At 40.9% G+C, this 20,608-nt stretch overlaps 1 protein-coding gene across 1 annotated transcript; it reads right to left on the minus strand.

Annotated features, from left to right (window-relative positions):
• Positions 1–6,204: 6,204 nt before the first annotated feature.
• Positions 6,205–6,657, minus strand: LOC138903114 (uncharacterized). Its single transcript, XM_070191030.1, has one exon. The coding sequence runs from the start codon at positions 6,655–6,657 to the stop codon at positions 6,205–6,207; it is 453 nt and encodes a 150-aa protein (XP_070047131.1).
• Between the last annotated feature and the right edge of the window lie 13,951 nt (positions 6,658–20,608).

The raw sequence follows: 20,608 nt of genomic DNA on the forward strand, positions 1-20,608 counted from the left end.
CAAGATTATCATCCAAAACATAAAGAAAAGATTGAACAAAGCTAAAGGGAAATGGAGAGAAATTTTGCTCGAAATCCTTTGGGCATATCGGACAACATCTAAATCCAGTACAGGAGCAACCCCATTTTCCCTAGTGTATGGATCTGAAGTTCTAATTTCGGTCGAAGTCGGGGAACCAAGCACAAGATTCTGACATACATCAGAAGAATCAAAATACGAGGCAATGAATACTAGCCTCGAATTATTAGATAAAAAACGAGAGGCGGCGCTGGTTTGAATGGCTGCACAAAAATAACGAATCGAAAGGTACTATAACAGAAGAACCAACCTCTGCCATTTCAAGGCCGGAGACTTGGTCCTAAGGAAGGTCACCGTTAACACTTAGATCCTAATGAAGGGAAGCTCGGCCCAAATTGGGAAGGACCCTATCAAGTCCTCGATATAGTCGGGAATAGGTCTTATAAACTTGGAGCAATGGATGGAAAACCGTTACTAAACAATTGGAACATATCGCTTCTCAAACGATATTACTGTTAAGGTATGATTTTCTCCTCTATCGTCTATATACATATATTCGACACTAACTCATTGCAGGAATTCGACAAAAAACATCAAGACCTCTGGTTTCAAAGCACGCGTTGTACTCTTTTTTCCTCAAGTTCGGCTTTTATCCCAAATGGGTTTTTCCGACAAGGTTTTTAACGAGATAATAACTATGTGCTACCCGGGGACAAACCAATAGTATCTGAGGCTCCTTCATAATCAACCTCGAATACTGGGGAGCTACCAAGCGAATAAATCAAGTTCGGCACAAGAAAGTTGCTCCATATCAAATTCATGACAAACATGGTCTCGATAGAGAAAAGTGTAAGGGCAAAATGATCAAAACGAACCATGCCCACGTAGTTTCGCTCGAACTCTGGCACAAGATACAAACACATGTGTAATGACTTATAAAGGAGAACTTCTTTTTCAGATATCTCACACTTTGAAAAATTTTTCATGATTCAAACAGGCTTAAAGGCCAACCACCATCGAAGGGATTTTTGATACAAGCGATCATAAAAAGCTTACGGCTAAGATATTCTGAGTTTGAGTTTGAAACAATCACTCACTCAATTATTAAAAGCCTAAGAGCTATCTTACTTCGAGTTCGGGCAATCACTCACTCGGTCATAAAAAGCCTACGGGCTAAGATATTCTGAGTTCGAGTTCGAAACAATCACTCACTCGGTCATAAAAGGCCTACGGGCTAAGATATTCTGAGTTCGAGTTCGAAACAATCACTCACTCAAATTAAAGCCTAAGGGCTATCTTACTTCGAGTTTGAGCAATCACTCACTCGGTCATAAAAAGCCTACGGGCTAAGATATTCTGAGTTCGAGTTCGAAACAATCACTCGCTCAATTATTAAAAGCCTAAGGGCTATCTTACTTCGAGTTCGAAGCAATCACTCACTCGGTCATAAAAGGCCTACGGGCTAAGATATTCTGAGCTCGAGTTCGAAACAATCACTCACTCAATTATTAAAACCTAAGGGTTATCTTACTTCGAGTTCGAGCAATCACTCACTCAATTATCAAAACCTAAGGCTTATTTTTACTTCGAGTCCGAGCAATCAGTCACTCGATTGTAAAAGTCTACGGGCTAATATACTTTGAGTTCGAGTTCGAAACAATCACTCACTCAATTATCAAAGCCTAAAGGCTATCTTGCTTCGAGTTCAAACGCCCACTCGACCACTAAGCACGTGGGCTACTTTTATTTCTAGCTCGAGCGAACACTCACTCGGCCATAAAGGCTACGAAGGCCGAATTCGATGAACTCACCTAAATCCTCATAAAAACATCCGCAAGGCATGAATGAAATCTTCACGAATCAAGTCAGTAAAAAGAAAAAGATATTTGTATAGATATACAAGGGTGGTTTACATAAATGAATGCAACATAGAAGAAGCTAAGGGCTAAGCTTCTGGGTTATCATCAACTCCAGGAGAAGAGAAGTGTCACTAATGTCAGAGGCATCATCGTCTCTAGTAAAGCAATCCCGAAAAGGGTCCCCTACACTAGAGCCTCCGCCCATATCGGGGGTCTTCAATTCTCGAGATTCCTTTAACACCTCCTCAGAAAAGGTCGGAAGAGAAGGCAAATGACCCACTGCCATAGTCCCAAGCGAATCGCTCGGGATGCTCTGATCGAGACTCGGGGTACCGGAACCGACCCCGACCGTTATAGCTGTCATTGGCTCAGAAGGTCTGGCGACCTCAATAACTTTCGCAGATCGGATCACCAAAGCCGAGGCATCTTCTTCTTCTTCTTCTTCTTCTTCTTCTTCTTCTTCTTCTCTCAGTCGTTGGACCGAGTCCGTCGAAAAAGTGATTGCCTTCCTCCTCACCCTTTGAGTTTTAGGCTTGGGGTCCTCTGACCGAGAGACAGCTTTTCGCTTCTTATCTTTCCCCGGTTCCGGGACCGGGGAGTTGGTTCCTTTCTCACCACTCGAAGGCCTCAAAACGGCATCCTTGGTTTCACCTGCATGAAAGGAAATCGGTAACGAATGGAGCATAAAATTCATTTCGAATAACACAAGAAGTGACCCTTACCATGATTCTTGGCCTCCCATCTACCTTTTGCCAAATCACGCCAAGCGCGTTCGACATAAGAGGAAGTCGAGGCTAACTTCCGAACCCAATCCTTGAGGTCGGGTACCACTTGTGGCATCCAAGGGGCAGCTATATATCGGAGAAAAATATCAGATAGAATCGAAGAAAGATACGAAAATCAACGCCTTATGAAAACCACTTACGGTCGAAAATCCATTCCTCGGGGAACGACATCTTCTCTTCTGGAATAAGGTCACGGGCCCTCACTCGAATATAACGGCCCATCCAACCCTGATCCTTGTCTTCGTCGATGCTCAACATCAAAGCTTTCAATGCCCAACGATGAATCCTGATTAGTCCTCGAAAGATTTGAGGCCGATACAATCGTATGAGGTGATGTAGGGTAAAATCCAGCCCCCCGGTCTTGTTGGAGAAAAAGCGAAGTAAGGTTACTATACGCCATAGAGAACAATGAATTTGACCGAGGGTGACCTGATATCTTTTGCAAAAATCAATGATCATTGGGTCGACGGGACCCAACGTGAAGAGGTAAGTATAAACACTTAAAAAGCCTTCCACATGAGTGATGACACTCTCTTTGGGATAGCGAATTTACAACACAACCTCGGAACCCCAGTTGCAGTCTTTCCTCATAGCCTCGAGATGGCCCTTTGTTATCGAGCACATGTACATCGACACATGCTCACATCGACCCGGAACAGACGAAGGATTTTCAACCTTAAAATCGATCTTCAGAGTACACGGGCCAGGAACGTACTCATGGGGAGGCGGCTCCACCGCCGCCTTGTCACCGGATGGCCGTGAAGAGGAAGCTTTCTCCTTCTGAGGTACGGTTTTTGAAGTTTTTCCCATTGATGTAAGAGAAAGAAAAGCGAAGGAAGATGAAAGGTTGATGGTGCCAAATGCTGATTAAGGTGGCTCGACAAGCGGCGAAATAGAGGCAGAAAGAGTAAGAAAATTTGGGAGATTCAAGATGTAAAAGTGGTAAATGATAAATGGAAGGGCTATTCATAGGTTTATACTGTGGCGGTTCAGTATCAGCGGTGGCCGACCACCGTCTGCCGTGCATTAAATACCTTGGAAGACTAAATCGACGGGACATCTATCACATACGTCACGATCGAGCCTAGTGAAAATGTCAGCTTATAATCCGACCGAGTCGTCGAAAATCATATCGCTTCTCACCACATTCTTCCTGAGAAATGAGGGGACTATCTATATATGGTCGAAATAGATTTCGGCCTCCGTACTATTGATCAAGTTCGAATGGTAAGAGATCAAAGTTAGAACTCGAGACGCGTTCCGAGGATAGTACATACAAGCCTCGAGCTCCAAGATCGATCTAGGAATCGGCTCAGTATTATTATCAAGCCCATGACCAAATCGAACCGCAAGGCAAAGAGAAGGTTATCAGAGATGCACAGACCGATTGACACTCACCCCGAATGTCGAACTCGAACTCAAGGTCGAGCGCTCGATCCAATACTGAACTCGAGCCAGTATCGAGCTTGCAGACAGGAGCCGTTGGAACCGCACTAGGGGAGAAAATCTTGGCAGGAATCGAGGACGAGACAATTCATCATGAGTTCTCCACTATATATTTTTTTATTATAAATAAAGTAAAATCACTCTACTATAAAGGGGGGAATCCTTGTAAGCACAAGCATGTTCACACATTGTAAGAAAAGACTACTTCTATTTATTGAAGAATAAATCTCTTAAGCTTGTTTTACTCAACATACTCACTCTTCTAGTTCAATAATTTATATCTTATTTCTATAGCCAAGAATCCAAACATTTCCACTTCTACGTACGATTTATGTTAGACTATATCACATATCCTTAGAACTACTTATAAATTCAACTATATCCGATTTTCCAGGTAAACAAGTATGATCTTGTGTTGGTATTTTGTACCCGTTAATTGCCAAACAAATAGCATCACCAGCATTTCTAGCAACCAGCAATGACAATGATGTCTTTGTTAGGACTGAAATAATTAAGTGTCATGCGGATGCTAGTAAAACAAATCTTGAACGACGATAAAGAAGACAACACAAAAGAAATACACCAAAAGAGACACAAATATTTAACGTGGTTTGGTCAATTGACATACGTCCACATATGGAGATGAGCAATCCACTATATAAAAGAGAATACAAAATATTGAGAGAAAAAAAACAAACACAAGTGACACTCTAACACTTGTCCAAAAAAGTTTTTCCCCCTAAACAAGACTCTCAAACCCCTTATGGATACATTGTGGATACTATTTAATGAGAAAGAAGGATCCTCAATTTATAGAAGTCCAAACTTTTTCCTCCAACAAAAGGGACTAGTCAAATATGAATTTCCTTCTAAGTAAAGGAAAACTCAATTATGGTAAATATGTTCCTTTCCTTCGATAGACTGAAAAATCAAATATAGTCATAAAATCAGGACAAACACTTGACAATCTTTGTCTTCATTTCCCACAACCTCATATTGCATGCTCTGGTATGCTTCTTTCCGACCTAGCTAGACAGTTGGTCTCCCCAAACTGGTTGCTTTGTGGCAGTGGAAAATGTCCAAGAATATGAATGACGGTGCCACAAGCCTCTACATTGTCACTAGTCAATATTCCTGAAGTGATTAAAAGGCTAACACATTTAATAAGTTACATATATGTTACAGTATCCTCATGCGGTTAGTAAGGACATGGAGGGAGCTGAAACCAAGTATTATAAACCTAAACCACTGAATGTAAAACCAAGGATAAATACCATTAGTAAGTATTTGCTAAGATAATTCTATGCTCTCTCCACAATTGGAAGCAATCAATTAAGGCGTGTCATACTATTGCCAGCAGAGGCGGACCCAAAATTTGAGTATGACAGGGGCACCATTGTTATTAGAGTGTCTTACCCAAAACTATATTAACCAATAAAGGAATACATATGAACTCTAGAATAGACCAATAAATATGCATAATCCACTATATATATAAACGTGCTAAGCAAAAAGCTAAAATAAAGTAAGAAGAGCCTACGCTTTGATTTCATCAGACACCCCAATTGATCTGCAAATACGAACTTCGATTTCATCCGACTCCCCATTTGACATGAGAACACAAATTTTAAAATAAACTTTCCAAGAAAATTCCTCCACGTCCTTTCGCACACATGGACTAAACTGGAATAAATATTAAAATGTAAAACAAGCTTAGTGGTCTTAATAACAATTCGTGACATACTAATAATAATATCTATTATTGTCCTAAAAAGATAACTAAAGATGGCACAACTTACATCAAAATATAAACTTCAATGTTATAGAATATCGTTAATTGATAGTAATATAGCAAAAGTACATCATCCACTCACTCTTGAACTCGACGCATTTTCATATTCTGAAAACAGTCAATAATAGCATCATTGCTTACATTTGCAAATACTTCTTTTTCAAAGTAACAAACTAAATAATAATTTAAAAATATATCACCAATACTACTATGCAATTCATTTTTGATGTATTTCATGGATGAGAATGTTCTTTCTACCATTGCAGTTGCGACAGGTAAAATTAGAGTCAACTTCACAAGTAAATTAAACAAGTGAATATGTATCCACAAGATTTTTCTCAACCAATGATTTTGCTAAATCACCAATTTCTTTCAAATCCGAGAATCTAGGGTCACCCCGTTGCATGTGCATTATGAACGTGTCAAGTTGGTGACTAAAATCTCGAAGCTTCAAAATACCAAACTCATCTGGATAATACTTGGCCAATGTTATTATATTTTCCTTATCAAAATTAGCAAACGAATAAGCCGGATTCAAGCTAGCCATACCAAGAAGCAAGTTAACATTAACAACATCAAAACAACCGTTAAGCTCCTGAATTTGCAAATCAATCACTATATAAAAACGCTCCACACATAAGTGATGTGAATAAGTAGCACTAGAAAGCCTACGCTTCGACTTTCCAGGAATATAGAATTCTTCCATATTGGGCCCCAAAATTTCATGTTTAGCACCAAACAAAGAGACTTCATCCATTAATGATTTCCATCCTTCATCTCTCATTTGTTGCAACCATTCCTTTGAAGTCAAGAAATATCATGGCATTGATAATATCTTGTTCTTTCTTCTGTAAAGCTTTGCTCAACTCTTTTGACATTAACAATACTTTCAACATCAAGTGAACCATGAACACAAATTCAAATGCATTGATTTTACTCAAAAAAGTTTTTGCTTGCAATCTATCATTAACCTCATAACCTTCATATTTAATCACCCTAAGCACATGAATAATATATGCAAATAAAATAATAAAGTTATCTAATATTTTATAATGTGATTTCCAACAAGTGTCACTTAGCCTTTGAAGCCCCCGCTCTTGATTTACTCCTTTCCCAGTTTTGACTTCACCACTCTCGAGCAATTGCTCCAATAATTCTACTTGATAATCCCGAAGTTGATATCTACGTTTAAAGGATGCTCCAATCACATTCAACATATTAGAAACTATAGCAAAGAAAGTTTTCACCTCCTTATATTTTTTAGCAACCGCTACAAGTGTCAATTGTAATTGATAAGAAAAATAATGAATAGCAATATGCCGAAAGAGTTTCTTGCAAAATTAAAGTTTTAAGACCATTTATTTTTTCTTGCATGTTACTAGCTCCATCATAGCCTTGTCCATATATTTTGGATGGACTTAAGGAGTGTTTCATTAGAAAAGAAAGTATTGCTTCCTTCAACGACTTTGCAAAGGTATCACTAACACGAACAAGACCAATAAATGGCTTGTTCACTTGGCCTTTTTGTCAACATACTACAAAGCAAGGACCATTTGTTCATCGTGTGAAATGTCCTTGGACTCATCAACTAATATCCCAAAATAAGTTTTATCCAAATTAATGATAGCTTTCACGGTTTTTTGTGCACAAGCACTTATAATATCCTTTTGAATTTTTGGTGAAGTCATCATATTATTTTTTGGAGCATATTTCAATATGACTCTATCCACTTGAGGGAACCTCTTTGCTAGCTATTCCAAAAGCCCTAAAAAGGCCTTTGTTTTTCGAAGATACACTTTCATCATGACCTCGAAAAGACAATCCAAAGTACAAGAGAAACCTTGCAAAATCACTTTTATATACAAAATACGGCATCTTTCTTCACACTATACTCTAACCATCTAGAATACGAATTTTTAAACCCACCCGGACTAAATTAACGCATTTCCTTCCCGAATAAAGTTTTAGAAAATTTGTGATCAACCGGTTGGCAAGGTCCTTTTTCAATGTAATGCCTTCTTACTTCATCCCGTATTCTAGGACTATATTTATCAATGGGTACTCTCTCTCCAAGGCCGAGATTAAGTAATTTCTTATCAAACCCATCTATAAGATGGGAGGAATTGTTTCTAAAACTAGAACTTGGTTGAGAAGAATTAAATTTCGTCAAAAATACGTCCATCTCAATTCACAAGAACAAGAACTTCCTACAAAAAAACGAGTCCAATAAATTTAAGAGTCTATCAATAATAAAAGCAAACACAATATCAATAGAGAATCACACCTCTTTTATAAAGAATAAAACAAATATTATATTTAAGCAACTATTGAAAAACCCAAATGAAGAAAAAATTCCACTACATTTAAAAAGAGGAAAAATTATGTATTTATTGTCTTGTTATGAACAATGACGAGCCAAATGACTCATTCCAACTTTAAAATAAAAAAGACATCAATATACCTACCTTCATTACAGATAAATAACTTGGAATAAACTTATATCCATTACAGATGGATATTTCACAAGTACTACAATATATAGAAACATCAGCAATATTGGAATTGCCTTCTTGTCCTTCATTGCTATTTCTATTTCAATCATTACAATTCATGCTAATTGAAAATACCAGCAGGAGTCGTCCTAACTCCTAATAGCTAACAGATCAGAAGATAATAACATCTGCAAATCTTGACAAACCATCAAGTCTTAAAGTGAAGTGAAACATCAAAAATCAAGAGACCACTCAATTTCAGAGAAAATGAAAGCTCAACCTAAACAAAATTATTTGGATTATAGATTTGAGGTTTACCAAGAATGTCTTTACTAGCGATTCTTGAAGCAAAAATTTAAAACCTAAATAAAATTATATAACATCCATATCCAATTCTCCATACTCTTATAAATAAAAAAATAAGTTTCAAAGTAAGAGAAGCACTAACTAGAGATTTGATGTCTGCTACTTTTTCAAAGTAATTAGAGGAATTGAGGAATAAGGGTTCCTTATTTTGAAGTGACGAGTGACTGGGGCTTTTGATCGAGGAAGAAGGGTTTAGGCGTTTAACCACTTAGCGTTTTGGGGCTTTTGATTGGGGTGGAATTTTGGAGAAGAATTAAATAATAGAGTTGGCTATTATGTGTTACTATCAAAATACAATTAAATTAAGAAAAGGTAAAATAAAAAATTATAAATTATTCAATTGTTAACTAATAAATAATACTATTGCAGTAGGCAAGCTTCGAACGCAGGTCATATGTAAGAAACAGGACTCACGCAACTCATAAGACCATTGTTCCAGTCAGACATTTGTTATTGCGAGGGCCAAGAAAAATAGTTAAGGAGTCCCCAAAGTATATATAGCTATGCATGAACTATATATATGAAATGATCCGACTGGTTGTTTTGAGTATTACATCCCCGTTTCCTCATTTACTGCATATTTTGTGCTCAATTGTAATTATGTGACTTGTTGGGGAGGTTTTAGAATGAATCGGAACACTTAATTTCAAGATTTAGCTTAAGTTGAAATAGTTGTCCGGATATTGACTTATGTGTAAACAACTACGGAATAGAGTTTTTATGATTCCAATAGCTCCGTATGGTAATTTTGGACATAGGAGTGTGTCCGGAAAATTATTTTGAAGTCCGTAATTAAATTAGGCTTGAAATGGCAAAAATAGGAAATGAAAGTTTGAAAGTTTGACCGGTAGTTGACTTTTTGATATCGGGGTCGGACTCCAATTCTGAAAATTGGAATAGGTCCGTTATGTCACTTATGACTTGTGTGCAAAATTTGAGGTCAATTGAACTTGATTCGATAGGTTTCGACATCGAATGTAGAAGTTGGAATTTGTTTGTTTTCATTAGGCTTGAATTGGGGTATGATTCATAGTTTTAGTGTTGTTTGATATGATTTGAGGCCTCGACTAAGTTCGTATAATGTTTCAGGACTTGTTGGTATATTTAGTTGAGGTCCCGGGGGCCTAGGGTGAGTTTCAGATGGTTAACGGATCGAAATTTAGACTTAGAACAATTCTGGAAATTTTTCCAGCTCTGGTGCAATCGCACCTGCGATGGAATTGGTCGTAGGTGCGTGACCGCATAAGCAACAATACGATCGTACGAAGCGGATAGGGGTTGGTGAGGCAGTGGTCGCAGGTGCAAGGGAATCTACGCACATGCGTAATCGCAGATGCGGACGAGGAACCGTAGAAGCGCAACGTCCGCAGAAGCGGACTTGGTCTCGTAGAAGTGACTCCGCAGAAGCGGCTCCAAGGACGCAGAAGCGGTTGGTTTCTCACACCTACGAGACCGCAGAAGCGGCTAAGTGAGTCGCAGGTGCGAAACCTCTAGACAGTGTACAAAAACAGAGGGTTTCGAGCTTTTGCCATTTTTGGACATTTCCAACACGGTTTGAGGCGCTATTTGAGTGATAATTCATGGGAAAATATGAGGTAAGTCACTTGTGATCATTGTTAGTCAATAATATTGAATTATCATTGAGTATTCCGACTAGATTACGTGTTTTTGAGGTGTAATTTGAGAAATAGGTCCTATGGATTTGAAAATAAGATTTGGGATTTGGAGGTTGAGTTGATGTCGGAATTTTATAAATTTTGTATGGTTGGACTCGTGGTTGAATGTGCATTCATATTTTATAATTTTTTCGGGTTCCGAGACGTGGACCCCACTGAAGATTTTTGAGTTGAATTTTCGGATTTTATTGAAAATTAGTATTTTCAAATGAAATTTATAACGACCCAACTGGTCTTTTTGACTGTTAGAACCCCATTCCCCTAAATAAAACTTCATGTATGTGTTTTAAATAATTTATGACTTGCAGGGATGGTTGGTTCGGGATTTGGAAGTGTGTGAGTTGAAATCGGAACACTTGATTCTTTAAGTTAGCTTTAAATGGATAAGTTTGACTTCGGTCAATATTTTAAGAAAATGAACCCGGAATCGGGATTTGACAGTTTCAATAGGTTCGTATGATGATTTTGGACTTGGGTATATGTTCGAATCGGATTTTTGATAACCCGGGAGCGTTTTGACGCTTAATAGTAAAAATCAACTATTTAAAGGTTTAAAATTCTTTAAATTTGGTTTGGAGTAGGTTTTTGAGTAATTGAAGTCCGTTTGAAATTTTGAGATTGGGAATAGTTCCGTATAGTGATTTAAGACTTGCACGTAAAATTTTGTGTCATTCTGAGTAGTTTAAGTATGATTCGGCGCATCGGAAGTAAATTAAAGAACTTGAAAATTTTAAGTTTGAATCAATTTGGTTTGGGGTATGATTCTTAGATTTGATGTTGTTTTACACGTACCGTAAGTTCGAGCGAGTCCTTTTTATGATTTTAAACCTGTTGGTATGTTCGGGCGGGACCCCGGAGGCCCCGAGTGTTAATCGGACAAGGCTCGGATCAATTTTAGAATTTTGAAGAAGAACTAAAGCCTTTTGTTTCTAGTACGTACGCACATACGCTTAGACAGCCGCAGGTGCGACTCTCGCAGATGCGAGGTTTATGCGCAGAAGCGGAAAAAGGGAAGGGGAGGCAACCGCCACAGATGCGGAATTTTGGCGCACCTGTGAACGCGCAGGTGCGAGGCAGTGCGCGTAGATGCGAGAGGGGGGAAGGCGATCAAAACTCTCACCTGCGAGGATTTTTCCGCAGGTGCGAAAGCAGTAGGTGCGGTACTCCTTCCGTAGGTGCAAAACTACTGCTTGGCAAAATGGTTAAAATTCGGGGCTCACGCATTTTGAGCCCATTTTTCCTCCATTTTCGGGCGATTTCAGAGCTTTTTTTATGGGAGTTCAGCTACCAACTTGGAGGTAAGTTAATTCTACACCCCTTGAGTTAAATACATAGATTATAAGTAGATTATATGTCACGCCCTGAACCTAGGAGCGAGACAAGCACCCGGTGCCTCACCTAACCTGGCCTACCAGATTGCGACTAAGGGACTCTGAACATATAATGTCATACTTTGGCCATGGGGCCACCTTGCAAGACAATTTGCAAAGCAAAATATAAAACTGAATGGAAACTAGCACTAACTAAACATCAATATAAAGCTAGGCCGACAAGGCCATCATAGCTACTACAGCTGACAAACCATCAAATATACATACCAGGCCTACAAACCCAACATACTGAACTAACCAATAGGACATGTCTACAAGCCTCTACTGATAGATGTACTATGATCGGAACAGGGCCCCGACCTACCCATAACATATATACAGATATACATAAGATGTACACAAAACTCTAGACCTGGCAACTCCAAAAGACGTGGAGCTTACCGATCAGGCTGAACTCGGGAAACACCTACTGAGGAGGTCTACTCATCTGTCTATCTGAACCTGCATGCATGAAATGCAGCGTCCCTGAAAAAGGGACGTCAGTACGAAATAATGTACTGAGTATGTAAGGCAATAACATAACTGAAAATCGAAACTGAACTGATAATATAATAACTGGAAGTAACTGGGAGTCAAAGATGATCTGGAGATATACTTACCTGCTGATAGTGACTAAACTCCTTCAATATAGTAAGTAAAATAAATTTCCGGCCCTATAAGGCTCGGTACGTGTAAATACTCGGCCGTAGTAGGCTCGCTCATAGGCGCTCGGCCATACTGGGCTCTGTATCTCGGCCATCCTGGGCTCCCTCATAGGCGCTCGGCCACAGTAGGCTCGGTATATATAACTTACCATATGATCAGAGGTTGCCCAATAGGGGCCTGCCCACCGATTATAGCTCGATGGTGGTGAAAATAGTGAAATACTGTATATATATATAGACCCTCTGCTCTCTTGACTGAATAAAGAAAAAACTAAACTGAATATGAAGTCCCGATAAGGAATAATATTGTAACTTATGAGACTAGAATAATGTGAATAAATTCATGAATACGAACTTCTCTTTATGTCTCATTATTAACACATGTAGCTACGAGATCATGCCAAAATGAAGGAAGGGCTTAGCCTTAACATACCTTATCACAATCTTTCCAATCACCAAGTTGAACTCACCTCTTCGCACCTTAATCTACAAGAATGATAATAATACTATCGTTAAGTTACGAAAGGTACAACTATCGCACAACGAACGACAAACTTATTTTATATTAAAACGGGCAGCATCTCCCCTATAATCCTTACTTCCTCCAAATTCAAGATAACACCAACAATACAAGAACAGAACAATGAAAATATATATACATCATTTTCCAGCCCTATATACACCATCAAATACTACAAAATAGCCCAACACACCCCAATCTCTTCATACACAAAACGACCACCGTAGTAGTGTCAAACGATCCGAAAATGTTATGACGAACGACCAGCCAACCACCCCACATTTATATGGTGTTTCTACACCCCCTTCCTCCTCCAAAACTCCACAAAACAGTAGTAAAACACGCAGCCCAACAGCAACACAAAACAGTCCACAAAATAGTCCGCTACAAGTGAATAACTCGAACTCACGACTTCCAATCACCGTCCCGTGAGTTCTCACAAGTATAGAATAACTTACCATGAATTTATAGAAGAAAAACTGGATGAAAGAGAGCAGTAAACTCACCTTATTTGTTGGATAACTCAGCTCCTATCTTGGTTCTTCAAACTCTAGGTTTTACCTCCAATTAGAACTTGAAAGGGAGAGAAAATCAATTAGGGTTTGTGGAAAATTTTTGGGAGAATTCTTTGCAGAGCTTATGTCTGGTTATTATGCTCTATTTTAAGTCTAATATATGAAGAAAATAGGCCTTTAAAAGGCCTCTTTGGACGACCCGAAATGGCCCATTTTTTTGGGCTCTCATTTAAGCAAGTAGGTGACACACCTACTTGTCACCTAGCAGGTTGCGCAGTATCGCACAAATGCCCATATCTTTCTACTCCAATGTCGTATTGACAAACGGTTTAATGCGTTGGAAAATAGACTCATAGATATTTAATTTGATAGGTGGAACACCTCATAACTCTAAGTATATTGGGAGAAAATCGCAGTTACATTTGACCCAAAGTTTCAGTAAAACTTATGAGTGTAACTTGTGATGACTTTCATCGACTTCTGTTCCACAACTCGCTTGACATTAAAACATAACACACGGATGTCATACGACTAATATAAATCATAACATAATCTCCTTATCATGTTAATCACCCTAGTCTCACCCCAAAGGTAAATGTTATAACATTCCCAACTTGTCGACTTTCGACGAAACATTGTTTTATTCAATTGCTTTAGCTTTTGAACTGTCCAACCCTCTTTGTACTTGTTGTTCATGATCTTCAATATTTGTAACCTCAGAGGTAACATGATTAAATTACTTTATATACTTTTAAATATTATCTCATTTTTGGTCCTACATTAGTTTTCTTACGACGCATTTTTACGTACGAAAATATAGGGTGTAACATCACTCCCCCCTGGGAACATTCGTCCTCGAATGTTTACTCTTAGAGACTTTGGAAAAGTTTGCCAGAGTATCCTTCGTACACTAGGTTAAAACCAACCTGCACGCAGCCAGAAAACATACTATGCATGCCACACTTGGCCAATCTTTAAAAATAGTAGCAATTTGCCTCACCGACTGTAAATCATAAATATTGAAAGTGAAAAATAAAAGCTTACCTGATGACCTGCTAGCCTGAATAGAGCTGTGTTGTAGCATCCCATCTCGAGCCATATCTTCAGTTTGAAATAGGTGGGGGTATTTAGACTTCATTTCTTCCTCTGATTCCCATGTCATCTCTTCTACATTCTTGCTCCTCCATAAAACCTTTACGGAAGCTACCTCCTTATTTCGTAGATTGCGGATTTGTCGGTCTAGGATGGCAACTGGAATTTCCTCGTATGACAAGTCCTCTGCAATCTGTACATCATCCGTGGGCACCACTCGGGTAGGATCGCCAATACACTTCCGTAGCATAGATACGTGAAAAACTGGATGGACAGACTCCAATTCTGAGGGCAACTCTAACTCATAAGCTACTTGGCCCACTCTCCGAATGATCCTATAAGGCCCAATATACCGTGGGCTAAGCTTGCCTTTCTTGCCAAACCTCATCACGCCCTTCATAGGTGATACCTTTAAGAATACCCAGTCATTAATCCTGAACTCTAAGTCTCGTCGCCGCACGTCAGAATATGACTTCTGACGACTCTGAGCTGTCAACAGTCGCTCCCGGATAAGCTTTACTTTCTCTATGGCCTGTTGAACCAGGTCTGGCCCATATAACCCAGATTCCCCAACATCAAACCACCCTATAGGAGATCTGCACTTACGCCCATACAAAGCCTCGTACGGAGCCATCTGAATACTGGAGTGGTAACTGTTATTATATGCAAACTCGACAAGAGGTAGATGTTCATCCCAACTTCTTTTAAAATCCAACACACATACTCGTAACATATCCTCGAGCGTCTGAATTGTGCGCTCGGCTTGTCCATCAGTCTGTGGATGAAAAGCTGTGCTGAGATTCACCTGAGTCCCTAGACCTCTCTGAAATGACCTCCAAAAATGTGCTGTAAACTGAGCCCCACGGTCAGATATAATAGAAACTGGTACTCCGTGTAGCCGCACTATCTCCTTAATATATAACTTTGCATAATCTTCTGCTGTATATGTAGATCTGACCGGTAGGAAGTGAGCTGATTTCGTGAGCCTATCGACTATCACCCATATGGAATCGAACTTACGATTAGAACGAGGTAAACCCGTGATAAAGTCCATGTTTATCGCCTCCCATTTCCATGTCGGGATCTCTATAGTCTGCATTAGCCCTCCAGGCTTCTGGTGCTCTACCTTCACTTGCTGGCAACTAGTACATTGGGCGACAAACTCAGCAATGTTCTTCTTCATATCATTCCACCAGTACACATCCTTAATGTCATGATACATCTTCGTCGACCCAGGATGGATGGAATACCATGAATAATGTGCCTCTGACATAATCCTGTCTCGTAGCCCTGCTACATCTGGAACACACAAACGACCCCTATATCTGAGAACCCCATCTCCCTTTAGCTCTAACAGTGGCTTCTTCTGTTGCGGAACTCGCTCTCTCAGCTCGACCAACTCTGGGTCCTCGTACTGCCTTTCCTTGACTTCCGCTATGAGGGATGATTTTGTAGTGTTTTGGAGTACAACTCCACCATCCTCAGAATTTACTAACCGAACCCCCAACGAAGACAATTGATGAATCTCTCTAGCTAATTGTCTTTTCTCGGGCTCTACATGTTCTAAGCTACCCATAGATCGGCGACTTAATGCATCTGCTACAACATTAGCTTTCCCTGGATGGTAGAGAATGTTAACATCGTAATCTTTCAATAACTCAAGCCATTGCCTCTGTCGCAAATTCAACTCTTTCTGCTTGAAGATATATTGTAGGCTTTTATGATCAGTAAATACATCAACATGAACACCATATAAATAATGCCGCCATATCTTAAGTGCATGGACAACCGCAGCTAACTCGAGGTCGTGGGTCGGATAATTCCTCTCGTGCTTCCTCAACTGCCTTGAAGCATACGCAATTACCTTCCCATGTTGCATCAGGACACATCCTAACCCGACACCTGATGCATCACAATACACGGCATAACCCTCTAGACCCTCTGGAAGTGTTAGAACTGGAGCTGAGGTCAACCTGTTCTTAAGCTCTTGGAAACTCCGCTCGCAAGCCTCTGTCCATTGAAACTTAGTTTCTTTCTGTGTCAACTTCGTCAATGGTGCCGAAAGGGAAGAAAAACCCTCTACGAACCTCCGATAGTATCCTGCTAAGCCTAGAAAGCTACGAACCTCTGTCGGAGTGGTAGGTCTAGGCCAAGATTTCACGGCCTCAATCTTCTTAGTGTCCACCTTTATCCCTTCATCTGATACAATATGCCCCAAGAATGCTACAGACTTCAACCAGAACTCACATTTAGAAAACTTAGCATACAACTTACGATCACGGAGGGTATGGAGTACCGCTCGCAGGTGGTCCGCATGCTCATCCTCTGAACGGGAATAAACCAGAATATCATCAATAAATACTATCACGAACAGATCTAAAAATGGCCAGAATAGGCTATTCATCAAGTCCATAAATACAGCGGGTGCATTAGTCAACCCGAAGGACATGACAAGGAACTCGAAGTGGCCATATCGGGTCCTGAAGGCTGTCTTCGGAATATCTTTTTCCCGAACTCTGACCTGGTGGTACCCCGACCTCAAATCTATCTTTGAAAAGCATCTAGCCCCCTGCAACTGATCAAACAAGTCATCGATCCTTGGAAGTGGATACTTATTCTTAATAGTTACCTTGTTCAGCTGCCTATAATCGATACACATCCTCAGCGAGCCGTCTTTCTTCCGCACAAATAGTACTGGTGCACCCCAAGGTGAGGTACTGGGCCTGATGTAACCTTTCTCCAACAAATCTTTTAACTGCTCCTTCAACTCCTTCAATTCGCCAGGTGCCATTCTATACGGAGGGACGGATATTGGTTGAGTTCCTGGAAGCAAATCGATGCTAAAATCAATCTCTCGCTCTGTAGGAATACCTGGAAGCTCATCTGGAAACACATCTGCATACTCTTTGACTACGGGAATAGACTGAAGTGTAGGTATCTCAGCATCTGCATCTCTAACTCGCACAATATGATAAATGCACCCTTTTGCGATCATTTTCCTCGCCTTCAGATAGGAAATAAACCTACCTCTGGGTGTTGGTGTATTACCTACCCATTCAAGGACTGGCTCACCCGGAAAATGAAATCTGGCTGCCTTTGCTCGGCAATCAACTGTGGCATAGCAAGCTGCCAACCAGTCCATGCCCATGATAGCATCAAAATCCATCATCTCTAGCTCAACTAGGTCAGCTGAGGTCTGACGACTACAAATTGTCACCGTACAACCTCGGTAAACCCGTCTAGCAATAATCGATTCTCCGACCGGTGTAGATACCGCAAAAGGATCACTTAGTATTTCAGGCACTATACCAAACTTCCTCGCGACAAATGGGGTAATATACGATAAAGTAGATCCTGGGTCTATCAAAGCATAAGCATCGTGAGAGCAAATGGTTAATATACCTGTCACAACGTCTGGTGAAGACTCCTGGTCCTGTCGACCCGCTAAAGCATAGATACGGTTCTGATTACCACTTGAACTGGAACCTCTACCTCTGCCCCGACCTCTACCAGCCGAAGACTGAGACTCGCGCCCTGAAGGATGCACGGACATAGATGATCCTGTTGCTGAACTCGCTGGTTGTGCCATTCCCCCCGAATCTCTATTTGGGCAATCTCGCATCATATGCCCTGGACGCCCACATGTATAACAAGCATCAGAACCTGCTCGGCATTGGCCCAAGTGTCCTCTACCACAGATGTCACACCGTGGAGGAAATGACCATGTCTGTGCAGATCCTCGCTGTCGCTGCAAACCCGACGCCCGTGAGCTCTCACCTGGTCCTGACTGAGTATAGCGGTCATACCTGTAACCCTGTAACTGAGGTGGCGGAGGCCTAGGTGGCCATCCGAAGTACTTGGTCCTATAACTACCATGAGATTGCTCCTAACACTTGGGAAATCTCATCCTCTTATGTTGCCCTTGCTCAGCCCTCTCTGTACCCTGCTGCCGATGCCTACCCCTTTCTATATTCTGGGCGAATGCCTGAATCCGGGAGATATCCATACTATCCTGCAATGCAGCGGTGGCACATGCCTCAGTTAACTCTGGGGCTAACCCTGCTATAAACCTGTGAATACTGTCCCGCATAGTAGCAACTATAGATGGTGCATATCTGGCCAATGAGTCAAAACGGAGACTATACTCTCGAACACTCATATTACCCTGCTTGAGGGCTAGAAACTGATCGACTCGAGCCTGTCAGATCTCCCGTGGTAAGTACTGGTCAAGGAAGGCATCTGAAAAATTCTCTCAAATAGCTGGAGGTGCATCACGTCCTCTGGACCTCTCCCATCCCTCGTACCAAAGGATGGCTATATCTCGGAGTCGAAAAGCTGCTAGCTCAACTGCCTCTTTCTCCGTGGCATGCATAACACGAAAGATCCTGTGAAGCTGATCTATGAAATCCTGCGGGTCCTCCCTCTGATCTGTCCCCGTGAACTCTGGGGGACTCAAAGCAATAAACTCTCGGACCCTTGAACTCCCAGACCCCTCAGAAGTTCCTGCACTAGCTGATGCCCTAGCCTGTTGCTGGGTAGCTACCAACTGTGTCAACAAATGCACCGCACTCCTCAAGTCCTGATCTGATGGAAGTGGAGGGGGAACTGGATGTGCGGTTTCCCTAGGAATCTCCGTAGTTGGTGGAGGAGCCGGTAATGGCTGAGTAGGGGTCTCACCTTGAGCCTCAGACTGGGCCCCATCTACTGGGGGTACCCTGCTGGTCCCCTCACCTACTGCTGTATCTCTCCTCTGGCTAGCCGTAGTCTTCCTAGTCACCGTCATCTGTGCATGCAAACACCAACACATAAGTTTAATTCAAATTTCCTATAACTCAGTTCTATAGCACGATTTAGATTTCAAAGAAGGGTAACCAACTCCTAAATGCCCTGTAGTTCCCTGCTTATATAATGTGGTGCACAACACATCTATAAACAAGACCCTACTAGACACGGCTTGTAGACTTCCTAGGACAGAACTGCTCTGATACCAAGTTTGTCACGCCCCGAACCTAGGAGCGAGACAAGCACCCGGTGCCTCACCTAACCTGGCATACCAGATTGCGACTAAGGGACTCTGAACATATAATGTCATACTTTGGCCATGGGGCCACCTTGCAAGACAATTTGCGAAGCAAAATATAAAACTGAATGGAAACTAGCACTAACTAAACATCAATATAAAGCTAGGCCGACAAGGCCGTCATAGCTACTACAGCTGACAAACCATCAAATATACATACCAGGCCTACAAACCCAACATACTGCACTAACCAACAGGATATGTCTACAAGCCTCTACTGATAGATGTACTATGATCGGAACAGGGCCCCGACCTACCCATAACATATATACAGATATACATAAGATGTACACAAAACTCTAGACCTGGCAACTCCGAAAGACGTGGAGCTTACCGATCAGGCTGAACTCAGGAAACACCTACTGAGGAGGTCTACTCATCTGTCTATCTGAACCTGCATGCATGAAATGCAGCGTCCCCAGAAAAGGGACGTCAGTACGAAATAATGTACCGAGTATGTAAGGCAATAACATAACTGAAAATCAAAACTGAACTGATAATATAATAACTGGAAGTAACTGGGAGTCAAAGATGATCTGGAGATATACTTACCTGCTGATAGTGACTAAACTCCTTCAATATAGTAAGTAAAATAAATTTCCGGCCCTATAAGGCTCGGTACGTGTAAATGCTCGGCCGTAGTAGGCTCGCTCATAGGCGCTCGACCATACTGGGCTCTGTATCTCGGCCATCCTGGGCTCGCTCATAGGCGCTCGACCACAGTAGGCTCGGTATATATAACTTACCATCTGATCAGAGGTTGCCCAATAGGGGCCTGCCCACCGATTATAGCTCGATGGTGGTGAAAATAGTGTAATACTGTATATATATATATATATATATATATATATATATAGCTCGATGGTGGTGAAAATAGTGTAATACTGTATATATATATAGACCCTCTACTCTCTTGACTGAATAAAGACAAA

Source organism: Nicotiana tomentosiformis, chromosome 12 (assembly GCF_000390325.3).
Source record: "Nicotiana tomentosiformis chromosome 12, ASM39032v3, whole genome shotgun sequence".
Lineage (NCBI taxonomy): Eukaryota > Viridiplantae > Streptophyta > Magnoliopsida > Solanales > Solanaceae > Nicotiana > Nicotiana tomentosiformis.